Raw genomic sequence first — 23,650 nt, forward strand, 5'->3', positions numbered from 1 at the left:
ACTGCAGGCAGATCAAAGTCAAAGTCACATTCTAACCTCAGGTTAATCCTGAAGCTGGTTTTATTCCGATGTCTCCATATTGATGAGGCTGACTGTTTAGCTTCCGAACCCCAAGGTCAAAAGCTGGTCTGTAGGGGATTAAGGATCCTTAATGGGATCAGCTTCTTGTTTCCCCCCAGGCAGGACATGTACTGGCAGTTAGCTATCTGTGGCTACCAACTAGGCACAACACAAAAACATGTTTTCATGAAATTTGTATTTTTGTTCTCTTCCTGTATTTGACAAGTGAGCAGAGGCTCCTAAGCACTTGGAGTTTGTGAGTTTAAATGCACCAGCTTTTGGGGTGCCTGGGTGGCTCCATCAGTCGAGCTTCCGACTCTCGGCTTGGGCTCAAGTCATGATCTCATGGGCCATAGGATCAAGCCCCAACTGGTTGGACTCCGTGCTCAGTGGGGAGTCTGCTTGGAGATTTTCTTCCTCTGCCCTTCTCCGCAGTATCTTGCTCTAGAATAAATAAATAAATCCTTAAATGTGCCAGATTTTAAGATTTGGGGACTTCAAGTGAAACTTCCCGAAGTAAGAGCCAGCTCATGTTCCTGAGCTGTTGGGCCCAGCAGCAAATACTTTTCTTCTTGAGATCCAGGCTCTGTGTCTAGACCCCCAGACAGTGCTCAGGAGATCAGAAGGCCATGCCCGGCAGTGGGTGCAAACTCCAGGGATTGTTCACTATGAAGAGCCCACCTGGTTTAAGAATTTTGGTGGACACAGTGAGCTTTTCTGGATATAGTAAAAATACATAAATAGTAACAACTTTTTGCAGAAAACTCCTTTTTAAACACGTTACCTATAATCCAGACTGTCCTGTTCTTCTTTACCAGAGAGGATTTGGTTTATAGAAACATAGGCTCCTGTCCTATACTTCTCGATTGTTGTAAATCTTACTTCTGTCCCTTCCTTGTCACCAAGTGTCCTTTGAAGAGGGAACTTCTGCAAACTTGTCTCCCTTTTTCCTCAGACCAGATGGTATGTGGTAAATGCAGTGAAAAGGCAAAGAGAGGAGGGAGCTGTTGTTTTGAGGAAGAGTTTAGGGGCATGGATCTCAAGGAAGTAGGAGGGAAGCCCTGATGGCCAAAAGGAGATGGCTAGGGGTTGGGGGTGGCCAGAGGTTGAAGGTGGTCTGGGCCATGCTGGTTTGGGGCCTCCCTTGGTCCCCAGGCAATTTCCAATTTTAGTTGTGGAGACAAGAATCAAATAAATGCTGAACTCGTGCTAAGTAGAAATTTGGGTGGGCCAGGTGAGGATCTGTGTCCAAGGGCAGTGGAGGTTAACCAAGAATGCCTGGCTTACATGGATGGTGGTATAAAATATGGTAGCAAATTGTTATTCTTCCCTTTAAAATGGAGAACTGGGGGTTCCTGGGGCTCTCAGTTGGTTAAATGTCCGACTCTTGATTTTGTCTCAGGTCATGGGGCTGAGCCCCGTATCAGGCTTCTCACTCAGCTTGGATTCTGCTTGTCCTTCTCCCTCTGCTCCTCCCTTGCACTCTCTCTCAAATAAATAAATAAAATCTTTAAATAAATAAATAAATAAATAAATAAATAAAAATGGAGAACCAAATTCTCCTCCCCTTGAATGTGGTCCAGACATAGTGAATTGTCTCCAATGAACAGAAAGTGGTAGAAGTGACTATTTATGACTTCTGAGACTAGGACAATAAAGGGTAATTGTGACTTCCTCTTCTTCTGAGGGAAGCCAGCTTCCATGTCATGAGGAAATTCAAGCAGCCTATGGAGAGAAACTGAGGCCTATTTCTAACAACTACCAGCCCTGGTCAAGCCTTCAGATGGCAGCAGTCCTGTCCAACATCCTGACCCAACCTTGTGAGAGACTCCAAGATGGAACTGCCCAGTTAAGCTGCTCCTGAACTTCTGGCCCATACAAGGCAGTAAATATTCATTACTATTTTAAACTGCTAAGTTTACACATCCCTAGATACTACACTGCAGAACCCAAACCACTTGGTGCTCCCCCACATTTAGGTTTGCTATGTCTTTGTCTTAATGGATTGACACTTTTATCACTCTATAATATTCCTTTATGTCCCTGTTAATTTCCTTTACTCTGAAGTTGACTTTATTTGATATTTACACTGCCCCATCTACTACTTTATTTTGGTTAACGTTTGCATGGCATATATTTTTTGGTCATCTTTATACTCTCAATCTATATATATCATAATATTTAAAGTGAATTTCTTGGGGTGCCTGGGTGGTTCAGTTGGTTAGGTGTCTGCCTTCAACTCAGGTCATGATCCCAGGGTCCTGGAATCCAGTCCTGCGTCAGGCTCCCTCCTCAGTGGGGAACCTGCTTCTCCCTCTCCCATTTCCCCTGCTTGTGTTCCCTCTCTACCTGTGTCTATCTCTGTCAGATAAATAAATAAAATCTTAAAAAAAAAAAGTTTCTTACAGACCATATGCAGTTAAGTCATTTTTAAAATTACTCTGCCAGGGTGGCTCAGTGGGTTAAAGCCTCTGTCTTTAGCTCAGGTCATGATCCCAGCATCCTGGAATCGAGCCCCACATCAGGCTCTCTGCTCAGCAGGGAGCCTGCTTCCCCCCCCCTCTCTCTGCCTGCCTCTCTGCCTACTTGTGATCTCGCCCTGTCAAATAAATAAATAATATCTTTAAAAAAAATAAAATTACTCTGCCAGTCTGTCTTTTAACTGGCATATTTAGACCACTTACATTTAATGTAGTTATTGATATGTTAAGATTTAAACCTAAATGGGGCACATGGGTGGCTCAGTGGGTTAAACCTCTACCTTTGGCTCAGGTCACGATCTCAGGGTCCTGGGATCGAGCCCCGCATCGGGCTCTCTGCTCAGCAGGGAGCCTGCTTCCCCCTTTCTCTCTGCCTGCCTCTCTGCCTACTTGTGATCTCTCTCTCTGTCAAATTAATAAATAAAATCTTAAAAAAAGATTTAAACCTACTGTTTTACTTTTGTTTATTTGTTTATTCTTTCTGTTTTTCATTTCTCTAATCCTTTTTCCTGCAAGTTACTTCAACATTTTTTAGGATTCCATTTTGGTTTATCTATGATGCTTTTCAGTGTTATCTCTTTGTATGGTCTTTTCAGTAGTTGCTCTAATTGTTCCTACATATTACTATACAATGTGATATGTAATGTAAAATGTATGTGTGTTCCTTATGTCCCTTTACCCTCTCATTTATAATTGTCTTAGATATTTTCTCTACATTCATTGAGAACTACATTAGATGTTGTTATATTTTTTCTTCAATTGTTAAACATAATTTTATATACTCACAGGGAGAAGGAAAATCTATGACAGTTTCCAATATTTTAGCTCTTACCATGTTCTTCCTTCCTGATGTTCCAAGAGTCTTTGTTTTATCATTTCTTTTTTATTTAGAGAATTTAGCCATTCTTTTAGGGTTGGTTTGCTGGTAACAAATTCTTTTATGTTTCCTTCATCTGAGGATGTCTTGATTCCTTTTTACTTTAAAAAAAAAACATTTTATTTATTTATTTGAGAGAGAGACAAAGAGAGAATGTGAGCAGGGGGAGGGGTGGATGGGGTAAGCAGATTCACCACTGAATCTGGGGCTTGATGCTGGGCTTGATCCCAGGACCCTCAGATCACAACTTGAGCAAAGTCAGGTGTCCCACTTTCTTCTTCTTCTTAAAGGATATTTTTGCTGGCTATAGAATTCTGGGCTGAGAATTCTTTTATTTAGCACTTGAAAAATTGTGTAACCTTCCTCTGTCCTCCAGAGGACAGGCTTCTAATAAGAAATTTACTTTAATTCTAATTGTTTTCCCCTATAGGCAATGCATTGTTTCTCTCTGACTGCTGGTAAGAAGTTTGACTATGATGTGTCTTGACATGGATTACTTTGGGTTCATTCCATGTAGGGTTTCTTTCATTTTCTTGAGTCTGTAAGTCTTGCCAAATTTGAAAATTTTTAGTCATTATTTCTTTGAAGGTTTTTTTCAGCCCCACCCTCTCTCTTCTCTTTTCTTGGACTCTTCCTCCTGACCCTCTCATATCCAGGGCAAGGGATATGGAAGAAACACTAATATTACAACATTTATTGCAGTCCTAAATGTCCTTGAGGTTCTGTTCATTCCCCCCCGCCCTGATTATTTTCTCTGTATTGTTTAGATTGGGTAATTTCTCTTGTTCTACCTTCAGTTTCATTGATTCTTTGTGTTCTTCATTCTGCTGTTGAGCCCACTCATTCATTTTTTAAAAATTTCAGTTGTTCTATTTTTTACTTCTAAAATTTCTAGTTGTTTTTCCTTACATCTTCTATTTCTTTTCTTAGACTTTCTACTTCTTCATTAGTTTCATGTCCTCATAATTGCTCAGTGAAACACTTTTATGACAGTTTCTTTAAAAATTTGCCAGATAATTGTAGCATCTATGTCATCTTTGTGTTAGCATCTTTAGTTGTCTTTTATCATTCAGCTTGAGATCATCCTAGTTCTTGGTATGATGAGTGATTTTCAGGTGAAGCCTGGACACTGTGGATATTATAAGACTCTGGATCTTGTTTAAATCTTCTGCCTTAGCAGGCATCCTCTGACACTGCTTCAGTGGGTGAAAAGGAAAGGGTGCTGTCTGGTTTCTTCCAGATGGCAGTCCATGCTCCTCATTTGGCTCCTTTTTGGCACCCAAGACTGGGTAGGAACTCTTCATTACTGCTGAGAAAGGATGGGAGTGTTCCTGCAGAAGGGACACTTGGCCCCAGTCCTGCAGGATATGTGGGAATCAGCCAGGCTGGCAGAAAGCAAAGATTGAGGCAGAGGCACCAGCTTGCTTGGGGACTCAGAGGCTCTCTGGGCTTGGACTTGAGCCGGAGATAAGGAGTCTTGGGAGAGGGTAGAGGGAAGGAGGCCAGCATTGGCTGAAGATCCCTGCTCCAAGGAGAAACACATGGGCCTGTTTGGCTTCCCAGGCTTTAGCCATTTGTCAACCATCCCAAGAGCAGGAGCTCTGTCCTCTGGCTGGAGGAGATGTCACACTTCTCCTCCAGGCAGCTAGACAGCCCTCAGGAAATCTCCCAGGCCCCGTGACTTCCAGCTGCCTGGAGATCTCATTTCCATAAGCACCTCGGTTGCTCTTTTTCCACTGTTAATAAAAGATGTGTTCAGGTGACACCTGAGTGGGGGTGAGGTCCCGTAAGGGTGACAGATGGCTGTTCTGTGCCCCCCTGCAGGAAGAAGAACCTGGCCCCGAGGGACTAGGGAGAAGAGTCTCAGGAAAAGAGGCTGAGTGGGAAGACAGCCACTGCTGGGAGCTGTCCCTGCCACTAGAACGGTAGCTACCAGCCACAGGGGATGATTTAATTTAAATAAATTAAAATAAAACCCCCAAATCCGTGTCTCAGTCACACTTGCTACTCTCCAAGAGCTTACTGGCCACCTGTAGCTGGCGGCAGGAGTATTAGTATGGATTTAGAGCACCTCCAACAGAGGTCCTGTTGGGACACACTGGCCGGTGGGCACCACAGGGACACCTTTCTTCGCACAACTGTGTAGGACACAATGCGGTCATTTGCTAGCATGGAGTAAGCTCTGTTCACCAGAAGCCCAACCCATGTTTGTGCAACTAGCATCTGGGCGGTGCCTCTCAGAGGGGCAAACCATGAATCCCAATGTGTCCAAATACAGCTGCCAGATTGTTCTACCCAGTAGAGGATGAGGCATTTGACTTGAGCCGCTGGGAAATGCATGTGTGAGAGGAGCGAGGGAAAAGGGCTTCACAAAGAGGGAAGGGGAGAGGGAGCATTCCCTGCTCAGCCCTGCAACAGAAAAGCCAAGAGAGCACTTGCGGGGGGGAAATGGTAATGTTGGATGGGTTTTTTGTTGTTGTTGTTGTTTTAAGTAGAAAACCAGAAGTTAAGCAATGTGACTCTCGCCCTTATGAGACATGAGGTTCATAACGTGTATGGCGTGCTGGCCTTTGTGTGGAAGCCAGAGAAGGGCCGGCTGGAAACAGGAGTCGGGGGCTGGGGCCTGAGGAGGCCTGAACAATATTCATGGAGCATGATGGTGAGCTTGACCCGGGGTCAGGCCCTCAGGCTGCCGGAGTAGCTGAGACAGACCCAGTCCCTGCTCCCCACACGTAAGTGGGAGTGTGCTACACATGGAGAGGTTCTGAGTGCCTCAGGAACACGAAGGGAGTTCTGACCTTGCAGAGGCAGAGCAGGGTCACAGAGAGTGACTGTGTTGGGTTGTGAGGAAGGCGCAGGAACCTTCGCCATGAAGGTGAAGGGGCACGGGACAGAAGGGACATCAGGCAGAGTGGCAGGGTTGGCTCTAGGCCAGAGCACCATGATCCTCATCTCGCTCCCCAGACCCTGCTTGGTGCTGGCAAACCACAGGCCCTCTGTTAGCAGTAACCACTCCTGTTTGTCTGGGCTCTAACAGACCCCACTCAGGCACTGTGCTTGTGCTGGGGAGAGGAGGGACCAAAGCAGAGTGGGAGAGTGAATCCCACTTCCCGTTAAGTCCTCTTGCAGCCGGGTTTGGGGCCCATGGGAAGGGCTTGCGCCCTCTGGACTTCCAGAGGCCCTGGTTGACCACCCCTCGCTCACCTGAGCTCCCTGAGCTTTTTCGCCATGGGCCAGGGCTTGTTCCGCATGGTGGCGATGAGCTTCTTCTTGTCTTCAACCTGCTCCAGGATCCGGGCCAGTTCCTCCTCTGAGAGAGACTCCACTCCAGAGGCACGGGAGGCCAAGGAGGGTGATCTGGAAGGTAGAGCAGGGGCAGAGCAGGGGAGAGTGAAAAGTCGGCAAGTGTCTTCAGGTGCTCTGTGGAATGGAGAGGAACCCACAGGCAAGGCAGGTGGGTTGTGTTCCCTGGCCTTCCCAGCACTGATCTCCCCTCAGAGGCCTGCGTCTGCGCAGAAGCCCTCAGTGACTCCCACCGCCCATCTGAAGAGGCCGCGTTCTGTCCTGTAGCCCAAAACACCAGGAGGGTGGCCTCCCCCGACTCCATTTCTTTAAGTCCTCTCCACCCACCACACTCGAGCACAGTGCTGCTCAACAGAAACGTAACCCGAGCCACGTGTTGTAATTTTAAATTTTCTAGTAACCATATTAAAATGGCAAGGGGCACCTGGGGGGCTCATTCGTTAAGCATCTGCCTTTGGCTCAGGTCATGGTCCCAGAGTCCTGGGATTGAGCTCCCCATCAGGCTCCCTGCTCAACAGGGAGTCTGCTTCTCCCTCTGCCTCTCATCCTGCTCATGCTCACTCTTTCTCACTCTCTCAAATAAATCAGTAAAATCTCTTAAAAAAAAAAAAAAAAGGCAGGGGAGCCTGGGTGGCTCAGTGGGTTGAGCCTCTGCCTTCAGCCCAGGTTGGTGATCTCAGGGTCCTGGAATCGAGCCCCACATCAGACTCTCTGTTCAGCAGGGAGCCTGCTTCGCCCTCTCTCTCTGCCTGCCTCTCTGCCTACTTGTGATCTCTCTCTCTGTCAAATAAATAAATAAAAATTTTTAAAAAATGGCAAAAGGAGATGGGCAAGCTAGCTTTAATAATACATTTCATTGACTCCAATATGTCAAAAATTGTTATTTTTAACATGTAACAAATATAAAAAATTATTAATGAGAAATTTTATATTCTTCTTGTACTGTCTTCAAAATCTGGTGTTCATCCCACAGCTACTGTGCATATCAATTCAGACATTAAATTTTCCTTGAACATATTTCATCCATATCTGGATTTCATAATATTTGTAGTTGAAAAGGTGGATTTACATACCCAGGTTGTTTCAGACCTACTTAGAAGTTTCCCAACAAATGACTCGAGTAGCCAAATGCCATTTCCCTTTGACATTTACATCTGCATTGACAAAAACAGTTTGCCTTTTTATTTTTTAGAGATTTGAAATGCGCCGGCTTCAAAGTTAAATTGATTTCAAAGCTATAGCTGTCTCTCCGGGTTAAGTAAATCCACTAACTCTTGTGTTAATTCTGTAGTAATAACACTGAATTAGAATGAAAGGAAATGAGAAATTCCTTTCTCACGCAGTGTCTTGATCTGCGTGGGCCACAGTTCAAGGGCTCAGCACGGGGCTGACAGGGATGGTACTGGACAGCATAGGGGGAGGGAGCATCCAGCCGGAATCCTTCTCCCCAGGTGAGGAACCCTTCTCCCCACGTGAGGAGCCTCAGCCTCAGCATCTCACAGACAAGATGATGTGTTCAGCTGCCACAAAATCCTAGTTCTTGTGTGTGCTTCTCACACCGTCCTTCACTCGCAGACACAGTGGCTCTGGGAGGGACAGCAGCCCCCCCACCCCCACCCCGAGGTGAGGAGGGCACAGGAAAAGGCTATGCCCCAGCTGCTTCTTAGCAAGTTTCATACATGGAAACACCAGGATGTGGGCTCGACTTAGAGAACAATTTACAGGAGCCTCTATGAGTCTTAATTTCTGAGGAGCTCAGAAGAGGACAGAGGTGGGAGAGGGGCCCGACACTTCACTTCTGGGAACACTTGGGCATGGGAGTGTCTTGTCACACCTCAGGCACACCCCATGATTACCTGCCTTTGAGTTTTTCCACAGGGGTTCCCTTAACCTGGGGGAGGGGGGGAGCTTCAGTCATTGCTTGTTCAAATGTCACCTGGGCTTCCATGACCAGCCGAAAAGCTTACCTTTTCCATGGAGGAACCCTGATGTCCCAGCACCCCCCAGGAAGGCAGTTCGTTAATTCCTTTCTCAGATCATATTGCTTTCTGCCTTGTCTTGTGATGACTGCTGCCCAAGGCCTCTCTCCCCTGCCAGACTGTTAGCACCTGGGAAACAGGACTGAGCCTTTTCCATCTCTCTCTACCTGTCACAGCACTTAGCTGAGAATGTAACCCTGACTTTGCATCTGCCATCCAGACACTGGGGGTCTGTTTCCGGGTAGGGGGAGGGCAGCCTCCCTGTAAAGTTCAGGACACTCCAGGGCCCAATCTGCGTGCTTTAAATTCTCTTTCAATTGCTAAGGGCACCTTTACCCCTTTAGCTGATGTCCAAAGACCATTAGACAGTAGAAAAAAGCCCCAATCAAGCCAGGAATGGCTGGCATGGTGACAAGAAATCAGTGGGCTCTTTTGAGGGTCCCAGTTCGCTCTGTAAAGGCGAAGAGGTTCGGTAGAAGAGTCTAGAGCCCTGTGGGAAGGAACACCATTTTCACCATAACCTCGATTCCTTCAACTATTTCAAAAGCCTCCCCAGCCATTATCAAGACGGATTCTTAAAACATCCCAAGAAGTGAGTAATGTCAAAGAGGGAGGACAGGAGAAGTTGATGTTCCATCAAAATTTATAGCAAAGAATGGACCAAATCCTGACTTGATGATTCTATAAGCTGGCTTAGTCCACAGACCCCCGTGTGCCAGTGCTAATGAGACAAAGGAAACAAAACAAATACCCCCTCCCCCCAAATCCCAAGTTTCAGGGCTGTTGGAATCCCCGATGGTCTTTTAGATCAATGCCACACATCACAGACGAGGACACAGGTCCAGACTGGGGAGATGGCGTGCTTAAGTCCTAGGATGACTGCTGCATCCAATTTTGTTAGTTTCTCTCAGTGCCTCTTCCAGAGCTGTGGTGAGTCACCAGCTGAAATTCAGGAGACTTGGGATCTTGTCCCACCTGGCTGCCATGTCACACACACCCACCCTCCCCACCCCCGCCAGTGCTTCCACTCACACCTGCCAGACAGGGGGCACTGGCTCTGAGAGTGCCCAGGGGCCAATCTGCCTGGAATGACCAAGACCCTCATCCCATTTCTGCCCCAGATGGGGAAGGCAGGGCGGTGGACAAGGCAGGGACGAACAGAAGCAGCCTCCCTATACCGGTGGAGAAGACATCAGCCCTTCATCAGGGCAGGGTGAAGGGCCAAAGGAGAGGAGGGTGCCAGTCAAAAAATGCACCTGAACCAGAATCACAACATACCTGTGTTTCTTTGGCCGCTTCCACATCTCCTCCTTTCTTGGCACCTCCTTTTCCTTCTTTGGGGGAGCTCTCTGCTCCTTGAGGGAAGCCCTCCCATCTCTCTTCCTCCTCCCCTCACAGGTCCTCTCTGTGGAGCTCCGCCCCTGCTCCCCCAGCTCCTCTCCGTGTCTCCTGCGCTCTGCCTGCTTCCTGCGGGGAGACCCCGGCCTTGGGCTGCCCCCAGCCCGCTCCTTCTGGCCAGGTTGAGCTCCACGCCTGCCTGCTGCAGCACCCTCGGCTCTGGGAGCCTGCTTCCGTGAGGGTCTCCTCCCGGACCTGTCACCTGCAGGGAGAGGAAATGGACAGTTCTGGCCTCACTGGCTTCCACTGCAAGAAAGTGCCCCAGCCTATGAAGAATCAGATGTCCAAGATGCTTTCTGGAGCTCGTTAGCTCCAAAGGCCACCTCTTCCAGAAACTCTGGTTTGGGATGAGATTTACTGTCTCCCTCTTCTGACCAGCTGGCATTTCCACACTCTTGCCTAAACCTTAGGTAGAAACCTAGGCACATGCCTTTCCTCTTTTTGGGTGTAGCTCCTTGGGGTCAGAACTGAGTCATCTCCTGATCCCCCGGGGCTAGCCAAGTACGGGTCTCTGTTTGGCAAGGCAGGACCACTGGCACAGGAAGGGCTGGATGGGTTCCTTTGTCCAGGGGCTGCTGCCTGATGCGCTCCTCTTGCATTTGAGAGTGTGTGTGCGTGTGCGCGTGTGTGTGCGTGTGCGTGTGTGTGTGTGTGTGTGTGTGTGTGTGTAAACCATGACTTCGAGGCTTTGACAAATGACCTGGTTGAATGGAATCGACAGTATGAAATCTCCTCAACAGTTTGCCCAACGACTATGCTAACTACAACTTTTTGTATAAGCATTTACAAATCAAATGCTGGGAAATTATACAGTTCTGGTATTAATAGCCAACCTCTCTCCCACTTACTAGCTGGGTGTCTTTGAGCAAGTCACTTGACCTCTCTGAGTCTCAGCTCATCTCTAACATGGGCGATGTGCATCCTTACCCTATTAGCTTCTTAATGAACACAGGACAGTGACTGACGTCTGAGGACAGATGTCATTACCCTGATACTTTTACCCAGAAATAAAATGGTTTTTGCTTATAGGAAAAACACAGGTTTCGAGCTAGACTGGTTTGCCTGAAAAGATCATTTCTACCATTTTTTATCTCAATGACCACAGACACATTACTTTTCTGCACCTCAGTTTTCTCATCTGTATAATGGCTCTAGGAGCTCCCATTTCCTTACTTGGTTGGGGGCAGGGTGCTAATTAAAAACAGGAGTAAAAGTTCTGGCCTGTGGGAAATACTCAGCAAAGGCTCCCTCCCCTCCTGTCTCCAGCCTGCCTTGCTACTCTTGTGCTCTGAGCCCCTGCGTCCGAGTGGGCAGTGCCTGGAAACAGTCTTCTGTAGGGCACTCATTCCCATTGCCCACATGGGCCCCCATTCAGCCTTTTCCGCCATGGGCAGGCAGATTTCCCCAGCTGCATTGCCAAAGGCCCAACTTTGGCAAAAGCAGAGGGGAAGTTTGCCACCTGCCATTCCCAGCAGCAGCAGTAGAGTCTGGGAAGGTGGAGTCCCAGGTTCCCAAATTCTCAACTCTACCCTCCTCCTTATCCAGCCCCTCAAAGTTGTACATTCAATGCGGTGGCCCCAGAGACCTTTCCTCTCTGCTTCTCTGACCCTTGAGATTTTATACTCTTAGAAGCAAGCCACCTTGTCAAACAACAACCAGAATTAGTCCATGGTAAGTGGGCTGGATCTGGGGATTCAGAGTCTGGACGTCTGGGCTTGATGTCTGGTTCTGATGGTTTTTGTCTGGGTAACTCTGGGCAGGTTGCTTATTGTTTCCGAGTCAGCTTTCTTGTAGGTAATCTAGTAAGTGCCGGTGGTGGTCTACCCAGATTCCCATTACCTGGCCACTGCGTCCTCCCCTAGCTGCTGTGTGGGGTGGCTCTAACAGCTCACAGGTTCTCCCTTCTTGGTTGATGGGATCCATCTTGCTGGAAAATGCCTGGAAATTTACAGCTCACTCCTCTCCTTGAGCCAGCCTGTAGCTAATTACTAACTGATACAGAGGCACAAGATCCAGTCCTCTGCCTCAAGGCTGGGCAAGTCAGTGGCTCATTCATACTCTTGAGCTTCCTGCAGGAGCAGGCCTTGGCTAGACTCCACCTGGGCCACATCCTTGCTTCTCTTGTCCTTCTCAGCCCTACTTCCCTCACTTCTTACCTCCGGAGAGCCACCCTTGATAAAATTAGATGCTCAAGAATCCCTATCTCAGGCTCTGCTTCCAGGGAACCCGACCGGTCCACAGGCACCTATCTCAAAGTGTGGTAGGGAAATCCAATCTAGATAACATCTGTCCAAGTGTGATGGAAGCTGGAGCGTGCTAGATTTGTGAATGGGATTTGCATTGAGGTTCAGGGAGAAACTGCTCCAAGTTCTCTTTCTGGGTTTCAACTAGGATACTGGTGACACATTCATATGGATAAGGTGCCAGGCTGCCTGGCCAACTGAGCTGGCCAAGAACTCAAAGGCCTTTTATTCGCTAATTCACTCACCCAAACCAAAACATTTATTGATCATTGATTAGATGCTACGGATGCTAGAGCAGCAAATGAGACTGAAAAGATTCTGTCCCTCAGCATGATTTGAGTTAGTGGGGAGGCAATGTGATCAGTTCTATAATTCAAGAAGCACAAGGGTGGGCTTGACCCCGACTTCAAGCAAGGAGGGTGAGGGACAGAGGGAGAGGTAGAGAGAGAGACTCTTAAGCAGGCTCCATGCCGGATGTGGCAGCGCTTGATCCCACCACCCTGAGATCATGACCTGAGCTGAAATCAAATGTCAGATGCTTGACCAACTGAGCCACCCGGTGCCCCAAAAGGAAGAAACCTTTAAGCTGAGATCTGAGAACTTCTTCTTCTTCTTCTTTTTTAAGATTTTTTATTTATTTATTTATTTGACGGAAAGAGTGAGAGAGAAAGAGCACAAGCAGGGGGAGAGGCAGAGGGAGAAGCAAGCTCCCAGCTGCTCCCAGAGCCTGATGTGGAAGTTCATCACAGGACCCTTGGATCATGACTGGAGGGCAGATGCTTAACAGACTGAGCCACTCAGGCATCCTGAGATCTTATTCTTAACTGATTCAATAGATAAGAGTTTGTTTAAAATAATGCTAGCAACAAAGTATTGGATGACTATAGCTTATGGAAAAGTGAAATGAATGGCAGTGGTGTTCAAGGGCCATCGAGGAGGAACTGGGAACACGCTGTTATAATGCACCTGCATTACCCATGGAGTGGCGTGGTGTTCTTTGGAAGTGGACTTGGATTAATTGTAAACCGATACTGCGAACTCTAGTGAAACCACTAAGAAAAGTGGAAAAAAAAAAAGAACTATAACTGATATGCTAAAAAGCTGGAATCATATGAAATGCTCAGTCAAAACCACAAGAGGTAGGAGAGTGGAAGACAAAAATAGAACAAAGAGCAAGGTTAATGATTAGAAAACAGCATCAACCATGGCAAATAGTAACCCAACTATATCAACAATCACTTTAACAGCAACAGTCTAACTACACCAGTTAAAGAAAGAGATTGTCAGAGTCAATAGCAAAAAAGGCCCAAGAAGAAATTGTCTACAAGAAATCCACTTTAGGGCGCCTGGGTGGCTCAGTGGGTTAAGCCGCTGCCTTCGGCTCAGGTCATGATCTCAGGGTCCTGGGATCGAGTCCCGCATCGGGCTCTCTGCTCAGCAGGGAGCCTGCTTCCTTCTCTCTCTCTCTCTGCCTGCCTCTCAGTGTACTTGTAATTTCTCTCTGTCAAATAAATAAATAAAATCTTTAAAAAAAAAAAAAAAAAGAAATCCACTTTAAATAGGAAGAAAAATACAGATTACAAGGGAAAGGGCAGAGGAGAATATGCCATGCTAACACGAACCAAAAGAAAGCTGGAGCAACTGTACTAATTTCAGACGAAGCAGATTTTAGAGCAGGGAAAATTATCACAGAAAACATAGAGCATCACATTGCGTAATGTTAAAGAGATCAGTTCTCCAGAAAGGCATAACATTTCTTTTTTTTTTTTTTTTAAGATTTTTATTTATTTATTTCACAGACAGAGAGAGATCACAAGTAGGCAGAGAGGCAGGCACAGAGAGAGGAAGGGAAGCAGGCCCGCTGCGGAACAGAGAGCCTGATGCGGGGCTCCATTCCAGGACCCTGAGACCATGACCTGAGCTGAAGGCAGAGGCTCAACCCACTGAGTCACCCAGGCGCCCCAGGCATTACATTTCTTAATATGCATACGCCTAACAACAGAAGATCGAAAACTGGTAGAACTGCAGGGAGACATGGGCAAATCCATGATTACAGCTGAGAGTCCAGCCCCCTCTGTCAGTAATCAAGAGATCCAGCAGGCACAAAGTCAATAAGGACATCGTTAAATGGAACAGCACCATCAAGTAACTGTATCTAATTGATGTTTCTAAAACACTTAATCCAACCACAGCAGAATACACCTTCTTCTTGAGCCCACATGGAACATTCACCAAGACAGACTATATTCTGGCCTATAAAACAAACGAGTAGCCAAATATTGTTTCTAAGGCACCCACAATCCTATCTTTTTTTTTTTTACTTTTTTTTTTTTTAAGTTTTATTCATTTATTTGACACAGAGAAAGAGAATGAGAGCACAAGCAGGGGGAGAGAAGGCAGAGGGAGAAGCAGCCTCCCTTCTGAGCAAGGAGCCCAATGCAGGATTCATTCCCAGGACTCTGAGAGCCTGACCTGAACCAAAGGCAGACGTACAACCGATGGAGCCACCCAGGTGTCCCTCCATGATCTTAAGTGTTCATATTTGATAACTTTTGATTTCTTCTTTCCAAGACTGACTCCTAAGTGTAAAATGAAGTAAAATAACTTTTAGGATATCTTTTGTGTCTAAAACTATCTTTGAGAATTCCCAGAAGGTCCTGGAAAATCACAAAATCTTCCTCTTCCACCTTATGAAAAAGAGAGGTGCCAGAAACAATCAGGATTATTTGATGTTACTGTTGGAGTTTCATGAGAAGAGCTGTCAAATCAGAAGAGAGGCTCAGCCTTTTCTAGGCTAAGTTGGTTTAGGTCGAATGTTTAAATATTTCAGCAAATGAATGCTCTGTGGGCAGTTCCTAGAAATTTGTCATTGCTCTTGCTGTCCATGACAGAGTCCATTAATCAGAGTCCTGAAGGCGCTTTGCCTGATGTTAGGCAACAGTGTAATAATCAAAGTTCAGTTATCATTTAAAATGTTTACTTGGTATCAAGTCTTTAATTTGAATCTGGCATCTTTTAGGCCAGTGCTTTTTAGCTGGAAATACTGATCAGATTTACCTCTGGAGTTTTATTAAAATATACATGCTTAGGGGAGCCTGGATGGCTCAGTCAGTTAAGTGTTTGACTCTTGATTTTGGCTCAGGTCATGATCTTGGGGTCCTGGGATTGAGCCCCATGTTAGCCTCTGCACTGAGCATAAAGGCTCTTTGAGAACCTCTCTCTCTCTCTCTCCCTCTGCCCCTCCCCTCGCTCACTCTTTCTCTCAAAAAAAAAAAAAAAAAAAAACCACACATGCTTAGGACCTACTCTGGACTCACTGAATCTCTTTACTTAATATTCTTGATCTCTTTTTCTTATATGTTTGTTATATTCTTGTTATATTGCATATATGTCTTTATCTAATTATACATTATACCTCAAGATATTTTTCTCTGTAAAGACTAGACTAGGTTAAACCATCTTTGTAAGTCAGAGATAATGTTCCTTGTCTGTAAAAAGATGTTTAATCACTAAAAACATTTTGCCCAAAACTTTCAGATTGCCTTATTAACGTTTGTTTTGCATTCTATGGGAATGAACAAATTTCCTTGTCAGTTTCACTATTGCTATGAATAACGTTTCACTTTTGAAAGTTGTCGGTAATAAGTTACCATTGCCATTTAAAGTCTCTTTCACTTATGGATGTTACATGTTGTATCCTCAAAGTTCCTTGAAACCTCGACTGTAGACCACCGTTTTTGTCTTCAACCACTGGACTGTCTTGGAACCCTGACAGGAAGGACTCTAGTGGGTACTGCTAACTAGTACAGTAGTATAACTGTCAAAGGGATTGATTCTTGGATTCACAACCTTCAACTGAAAAGACATCACCATTCTCAAATTACTGGAAGACCATCCATCCCTACTGGTGACCTTGGTTTGAGGGTTAAAGCAGACAGTCTTTGGATATAGAAAGCTGTGCTCAAAATCCATTGGAACAAGACCATAGATTGTCACTTTGTAACCTGTATTCCTCTGTTTTCTATTCTTTAACCTAATTCTGTCCTGCATTAACTTAAGGTTATTTATTTATTTTTTTAAAGATTATTATTTTTTTTTAAATGAAGGTTTTTATTTACTTATTTGACAGACAGAGATCACAAGTAGGCAGAAAGGCAGGCAGAGAGAGAGGAAGGGAAACAGGCTCCCCGTTGAGCAGAGAGCCTGATGTGGGGCTCAATCCCAGGACCCTGGGATCATGACCTGAGCCAAAGGCAGAGGCTTTAATCCACTGAGCCACCCAGGTGCCCCTACTTAAGGGTATTTTTAATTGTGTTACTAATAAGCCTCTATTTCTAATATTGCTGTTTGCATCCTTAATCGCTCCTTGGTATGAATCCAATACCCAGTTACAATTCATTCATGAACTGACTAAAGTACTTATTTCCCATTTAGCTTTCTTTGGTTCCAGTTTCTTGTAAGAAATCAGTTGGTTTCCTGAGTAACTGGACTCCACCTTTGGGCGATGTATTAGATGAGAAATTCCACAGCCGGCCAGCTGGTGAGAAATCCAAAACTCCCATCACTTCCTATGAGGGTCTTGACTCTCTGAAGCAATACTTCAGAGATGTATTGTTCAAATACAGAGATGTATTTGTCAAAAACTGATAGAGATGTCACAACTTTGAACTTTCACTGAAAGAGAATTTGGGAGGAGATCAGGGAACCTATGGTATATTTTTGGACACCGTCTCACTTTCACAGATCTACAAGTAGACATGTTACTCTTCTTTTCCTTTAGTCCCACTTAATGATCTCCATACTAGAAAATTCACTACCCCAAACTACTCTTGATGAACAGTGCCAAAAGATTACAGCATTACTTCACAATACTCCTTTGCAAAGGAGTATTTTGACCAAAACCAGATCACTCTGTGGTCCCCAATGACTGGTATTGGATCTGGTACAGAAGTCTACAGTTACTCACAAGTCAGACAGGAAATTATTACTTTGGTAAAAAGTAATAATTAATAATAACTAATTAATTAACATTAATATGTTAATACCTATTCTCAGGATAGCCTGTGACATCTCCCAGGATCTATTTTGGCCCATTAGTTTGTCCTTTAGGAAAACAGGATAAGTAGACAGTTTAATGGAAGAAGAAAAATTGTGCCCTGATTCCCTAACTACTCTAGGAGAATTGTGAAATTCAGGACTTGCATTTCCGCATGTTACAAGAGGTCTGGAGAGTGAAGTGAATCTTTTATGTTGTGATTAAGATAATAGCAGGTAAGTGGACAATACCATCAAGAACACATATCCTGAGAGGTTTATGAAATTGGACAGGTGATGACTTAGAATGGAGCTGCCTTATTTTTTCAAGTTTTACTTATTTAAGTAATCACTATACCCAATGTAGGGGCTTAAACTCATGACCCTGGGATCAAGAGTCCCAGGTTCCTCTCACTGAGCCAGTCAGGTGCTCCTAGAACAGAGCTGCTTTAGATTACGTCGGCCTTTGGTTCTATGGACTTTTCCGATTGGGCAGGAGTTTTGTTCTTTTATTTAGTCTGGACATTCTTGGCCCCTGCCAGAAAACAGAACCACAAAAAGTCCGGTCATAATCCTCTTCGCATTTGTCTGTGTACCAGCTTTCAGATGGGTGATCCCCTGGGTTTTCAATGCTGTTGTACAGCTGCTGTGTGCCAAATGATTCAGCAAAGGGTCATCCAGAAGAAAGAACTGGAAAACTTCACACACAGGTTGAAACAATTTCCCCCGGAAATCTGGAATTCCAAACAGTTATCCTAACTGACATTCAATTAGGATTCCTCAAACAGTGGTGAAGACCTGGATTGGCATTCTTCAGTCTGGGCTAAATAATGACCACAAAGACCAACCAAGAACTGAAACTATCTATTCCACATTCATCCCAGACATGGAGAACCCAACCTACACCATCGTGTCTTCATTAAGATGGACTTTGTGCTGTATCTCTATCTTCATTGGCATGACTTTATTTTTCCAGGAGTCTCCTGCCCAGACAAGTGGTTTGACTGGTCATTGCAGGATTTCCCCAAAGACTTCCCCAAAGCTCTTCAAAGGAAAGCATCACAGACAATTTGCACCCTAAGTTTCCTTGAGTGCTTTGCCTCAAAACCCTGGCCTTGCTGTTTATTGTGGACTGTTGTATGCTAATTCTTACCCCATCCCAGTCAAGCCCCTCACTTTGGAAGTCCTGCCTTAAATCAAACTCTCGATTCTCAAGAAATTCCGACCCTACCTTCCCCTTTCTGAGACCTTTCCTGCTGTAAGCAACAAGGCAGCTTTGTATTATCGGTAAGAAGGGTTGGTGATACTTAGGAAGCCAGTTTTTGACAATAACTCAGATAAACATATTTTTGTTTTTTTAAAAAAAGGGAACAGGGGCACCTGGGTGGCTCAGTGGTTTAAAGCCTCTGCCTTCAGCTAAGGTCATGATCCCAGGGTCCTGGGATCGAGCCCCACATTAGGCTCTTTGCTCAGTAGGGAGCCTGCTTTCTCTTCTCTCTCCCTGCCTGCCTCTCTACCTACTTGTGATCTCTGTCTATCAAATAAATAAATAAAATCTTTTAAAAAAAAAGGGGGGGGAACAAATGGTGGATGAAAAAAAAGCCATGGGAATACAGAGAGAGTGGGACAGGGTATAATTGGAACAGATGTTTACTCTGATTGCTGAAGATGAACAGGAGTTTGCCAAGAGAAGAAGGGGAGGAGGGTGGTGCTAGAAGGGTGAGGGGATTCTAGGCAGAGGAAACAGGGGACTGAGGGGCCCCAGTGGAAATGCAAGAGGTCGGAGATAGGGGTGAACAATGCAGACCTGAGTCTCAAGTGGGATCCGGTAGCTGGGGATGGGGAGTGTGTTAAGGGGAGGTCGCCCAGAGAGCTATACTGGTGGGGCTGCTGGGTTGAAATCTGGAGGGTGAGGGGGTGATAGTACAGCCTGTTTTGCAGGATGTGGTCTGCACCCAAGGATCATGCTAACAACATGGCAAAGGCTGTCATGGAACACGGACACCAGTTCCCAGTCACTGCAGAAAAACGACCCCCTCCGGCCCCCACAAGTGCAAGTGTGTTTGCTGTGGCTGCTTCACCCACTGTGAATGCACAAAAAAAACCTCAGGCAAGGGTCTGAGTCCACCATTAACAATCTCTGGGGCTCGGTTCTAATTGGGGCAATTATTGCTTGAGCTAACTGGTCGCAAGCACATTGAAAAGCAGTGAGTGCTGTTTATGGATGGAAAGAGAGGTGATTGTGTGTGTGTGTGTCTGTGTGTGTGTGGTGGGGTGGGGGGTGGGGAGGCGGGGACAGGTTTTCTTGGCCCACACCAGCCCTGGTCTGAGTCAGAAAATGTAAAGCAGGATTATTTGAATATAATGAGAACTCATTCCCTATGGCTCTGGAAGGCTTCAGCCCCCATCTTGGAGGAGGGATGGAGACAGAAACAAATCCACTCCCTCCAAAGACCCAGGAGCAAGTGTGAGAAAGTGTGTGTCCCTGCTGCCGTGACCCCTAGGAAAGTTCTAGAATTGAGAGAGAGGACAGAAGAGCAAAGAGTGTGTGCAAGAAGGAGAAGGATCTCCTAGGCCCGCATACACTACTGGCACCATATTGCTTGGAGGAACTGGGTAAGAATGTCAACATCTGTCTGCGTCTTCTTCTGAGCACTGTGTGTTCTCAATCAGCTAACAAATGGTCTTCTTTTTGGTAATGAGCTGTACCAGGCGTTCTTTCAAACACTGTAGGTAGAAGTTGGGGGTTCATGCATTTTTTATAGGCTGTGATTTCCGTTTTAATCTTATTTCCCATCTGAACGCAATTCATATCGAACTTAGAGAGCAACAGAAAATGAGCTACTTTTTTAGTTTTTTTCTTTGCAACCAGTTTTCCATGGACTCCATGTAATGAATAATTTAGGAGCCAGAAAAGCAGCTGCTCCATTAGGAAGACCTCCAAGCCCAGCACACTCTCCCTCACACGGATAGGCCTCCTCATGCGTACGCACATGACCTAAGGTGAAAATAGGCTGAGGAGAAGCTGGAAGGCCCAGTGAGTGGATCTGGCTCACCCTCCAACTTGGTGATTTTAAACTGTTAAGTACATTTAGCAAATGATCTGAAAGGAGGAAGAGTTCTGACCCTTTTTGTCAACTAGTAGAATAATAAATTGTAATTATTTTGAGAAAATAACTTTGTATTCTCAGACTTTTTTTTTTTTTCTCCTTGTAGACCATAAACTGAAGGAATACACTATCAGGTCCCCTCAGAGGTGACTTCAGAGGAGATTTAAAATGGAAATCTTTATGTAATTGGGTTTCAGTTCATTTAATGGATTCCCAATATTTAACTTTGCTGTATTCCTTGACCATCTGGACCCCTAAATGAAAATTCTTCTTTCTTTAAGGGTGGGGCTGTGAGTGGCATATTTCAGGAAGAAAAGGTTTGTATTTTAGGCAGAATGACTTTCCATTTCAGTCCTGCTTAAAGGACCATGTGCCCACAGGTGACCCCCCCCCCAAGAGTAGCGTCTTTGGCTGGGGCAGAGGGGAGCGAGGTTGGGTCCAGAAGGGACAGCAACTGGAGGACTACAAGGAGAATGGAATGTGGAGAACCAGATCTGAGAGTCCTATGTCTAGACAACTGTCACCAAGAGCACCAACCCTCCCATGAGGAAGGGTTTTCTCATCCAGTCACACTCAGGCACATTTTTGAATGCTCATCCCCATGTCTGGAGGGAAAGAATGACGGGATGGTGGGTGCGGTGGGGAGGACAGACATGGCTGAGGGGCAGCTCTGGGGGTAGGAAGGGGTATTGAGATACCAGTGGTGCCTCCCTGTGGGACTTCTTCCTGCCCAGGATCCTGGCTTTTCCACCAGTCTTGCCCCTGGATCTCCCCCTCGGTCACAGACCTGCCTCAGCAGGGACTCAGGCCCCTGGCAGTGGGGGAGCAGTGGATGACAACAGGGAAGGGCTTGGCAGAGGAGGGCTGATCCTCGTCAGCTCCCCCACATACCTCAGTGTGCCTGAGTGGGGGCTGGACAAGTCCCTCCCCCTCGGAATTGTCCAGGGGGACTCTCTTTCACACCCAACTCAGAAGTCCATTCTTTTCTGAGAGTCTGCTTCCTCACTTACTGGCAGGTGTGCAGGCCCCGCCTGTGAGTCAAGAAGGAGAAAATGGCGTCCTATCTCCATCCTGTCTCAGGACTTGAAGTGTAGGATGGCCTGACCTGTGGGTATGGCTTCTGCCTACCTCATGGAAGTGGAGGGTCTTGTCTCCTGCATATGACTTCCTCTAGCTCCTCCTGGAGCAGGTGGGCCCAACTGTCTGGGGTCTCCCCACTTTACCTCAGAGAGGTAAATCCCTCTCTGCCTCACAGAAGAGCCGTGGCCACATTCCCAATGGGAAGGTGGCCTAGCCCCACTCCTGCCGGTGCTTTGTGGAGGTGAAGAGTGTGCCGTCTGGAGTCCTGTGGCCTGAGGGTGAGTCCTGGCCCTACCAGCTTCCCTGCCCCCCCAGGCTGATGAATGGTCACTGCTTCCCGAGGCTCAACTCAGTGTCGCTAACTCTGGGCTGTGGGCAGGCCCTCTCTGGGCCTCCCCCTCAGGTTGAAGCACCCGCCCCCAGGGCTCCTTACATGTGAGGGAGGGAGGGACAGAAGAAGGGAGAGAAGAAGGAGGATGGAAGAGAACTCTGGAAGGTGGCTGGACCGGGAATACACCACCCCATCTCACACACACACCGCCTCAAGCACCATCCCGCCTCACCTGTGCCCGGAGAGCCACTCCTCGCCCGTCCTCTGGCTCCACCATCTGCTGGAAGAGATGGCGCGTGAGGGGTGGTTGACCTCTGGGAGTCCCCCTGCCTGGGTCACCCTTGTTTCACAGTGGGAACCCTCAGCTGGGGGCTGCTGCCTCAGACCAGGACCTCACCCTGACTGTTTTACTAACCAGCATCCCCAGTCCTGACGTAGCTCTGACACCCCGCAGCAGACATGAGGTCAGAACGTCCCACATCCTGCTGCCCCAGACAGACAGACAGACAGACAAGTCTGCTGCAGGGATTGCTGAGGAAAGGTGATTTTATCCAAGAGAGCAGGAGGCTGAAGACCCTGGTGCACTCTGAGGGTCACCGCCACTCAACCCCAACATGGGCCCTGAGGCCAAGAGAGGCTGGGTAAGCAGATTGGGGTCACTCAGTGAGCAAGTGGCAGGCCCTGGACTCAAGCCCGGTCCTTGTGCCTCGAGAGTCCCCCTCTGCTTTGCCTGGTCCCCAGCTGCTGCCCAGGAACCCTGTGGGTGCTTCCCTCAGAGATGAGGACCACTCACCTTCCTCCCCCCCGCCCTTCAGCTGGCGGCTCATGGTCAGCTGGGCTCTCGGCACTGCTCACACGGCTTGCTGCTCTACACACACCTTCAACCGGGGATGCCTTTCCTCCCTCATGGTGGCTGGGCTCTCTTTCTGGGCCCCGCCAGCTGCCAGGGCTCCTAGGCTTATTAGAGACTGAACCCGAGGAGGGGGAAGGTTGGGAGAGAGGCGGGCAAGAGGCGGGGAGTTCCCAGCCCTTCAATCCGTCCACACACTCCTCTGCTCAGGTTCCCCAGCAAAGAGGTAGTGTGGCCTCACGTTTCAGGCATCACTTACACACGGAGGGGCCCTGGAGGGGCCGGGAGCTGCCAGCTCACCTCCGGGCCATGCCGCCACCTGCCCCGGGAGATGTGAGGAGCGTTCCCAGGGCGCTTTCCCTCTACCTTGAGTCCCTGGTCGGGACAAGGCACCAGGGAAATCCTAGGATATTGGTGAAAATCAATCACGGGGGCTTCTGTTTAAAATGCAGATTCCCAGGACTGACATGGGGCATTTGAATCAGTAGGTCTGCGCAGTGCCCAAGGAATCTACACCTGGTGTCCTGATGCCGAGTCCTAGGTCCCCTCTGACGAGCTGCTCCCCTCCTGCCGCCTGTCACTTCGTAGCTCTTCCCACTGCTGCCTGTCTTCCCAAAGGGCAAATCTGGCTGCTTTGAAAACCAGAGGTTCTGAGTAGATCCTCTGGAAGGCAGTCACCCGCCCTCGGGGATGGGGCTCTTCACCTGGGGTCCCTGGGAGCAGAAAGAGGGGAACATAACCATTTTATTTTTCTTAGTCTTTGAACGGACATTCAACATTTCCCTCAAAAATGTGTGATTTTGTCCCCAAAATAGACATTTTCTCAACCCATTCAGCCATGAAGGGCTTCTCAAAATATCATTTATGCTTATATCGCTACTTCGAAAGTATGATAGTTATAAACC

At 46.9% G+C, this 23,650-nt stretch overlaps 1 protein-coding gene across 1 annotated transcript in view; it reads right to left on the reverse strand.

Moving 5' to 3' along the window:
- Positions 1-22,722, reverse strand: part of LOC132008172 (transmembrane channel-like protein 2) — a 63,744-nt gene extending 41,022 nt beyond the window's left edge. Inside the window, exons 1-3 of the mRNA XM_059386588.1 lie at positions 22,689-22,722; positions 9,978-10,299; positions 6,622-6,774 (exon numbers count right to left, since the gene is read on the reverse strand). Of these exons, the coding sequence (XP_059242571.1) occupies positions 6,622-6,774; positions 9,978-10,299; positions 22,689-22,722 (509 nt within the window). The remainder of the gene's footprint in view (positions 1-6,621; positions 6,775-9,977; positions 10,300-22,688) is intronic.
- Positions 22,723-23,650: the final 928 nt, after the last annotated feature.

Source organism: Mustela nigripes, unplaced genomic scaffold (assembly GCF_022355385.1).
Source record: "Mustela nigripes isolate SB6536 unplaced genomic scaffold, MUSNIG.SB6536 HiC_scaffold_75, whole genome shotgun sequence".
Lineage (NCBI taxonomy): Eukaryota > Metazoa > Chordata > Mammalia > Carnivora > Mustelidae > Mustela > Mustela nigripes.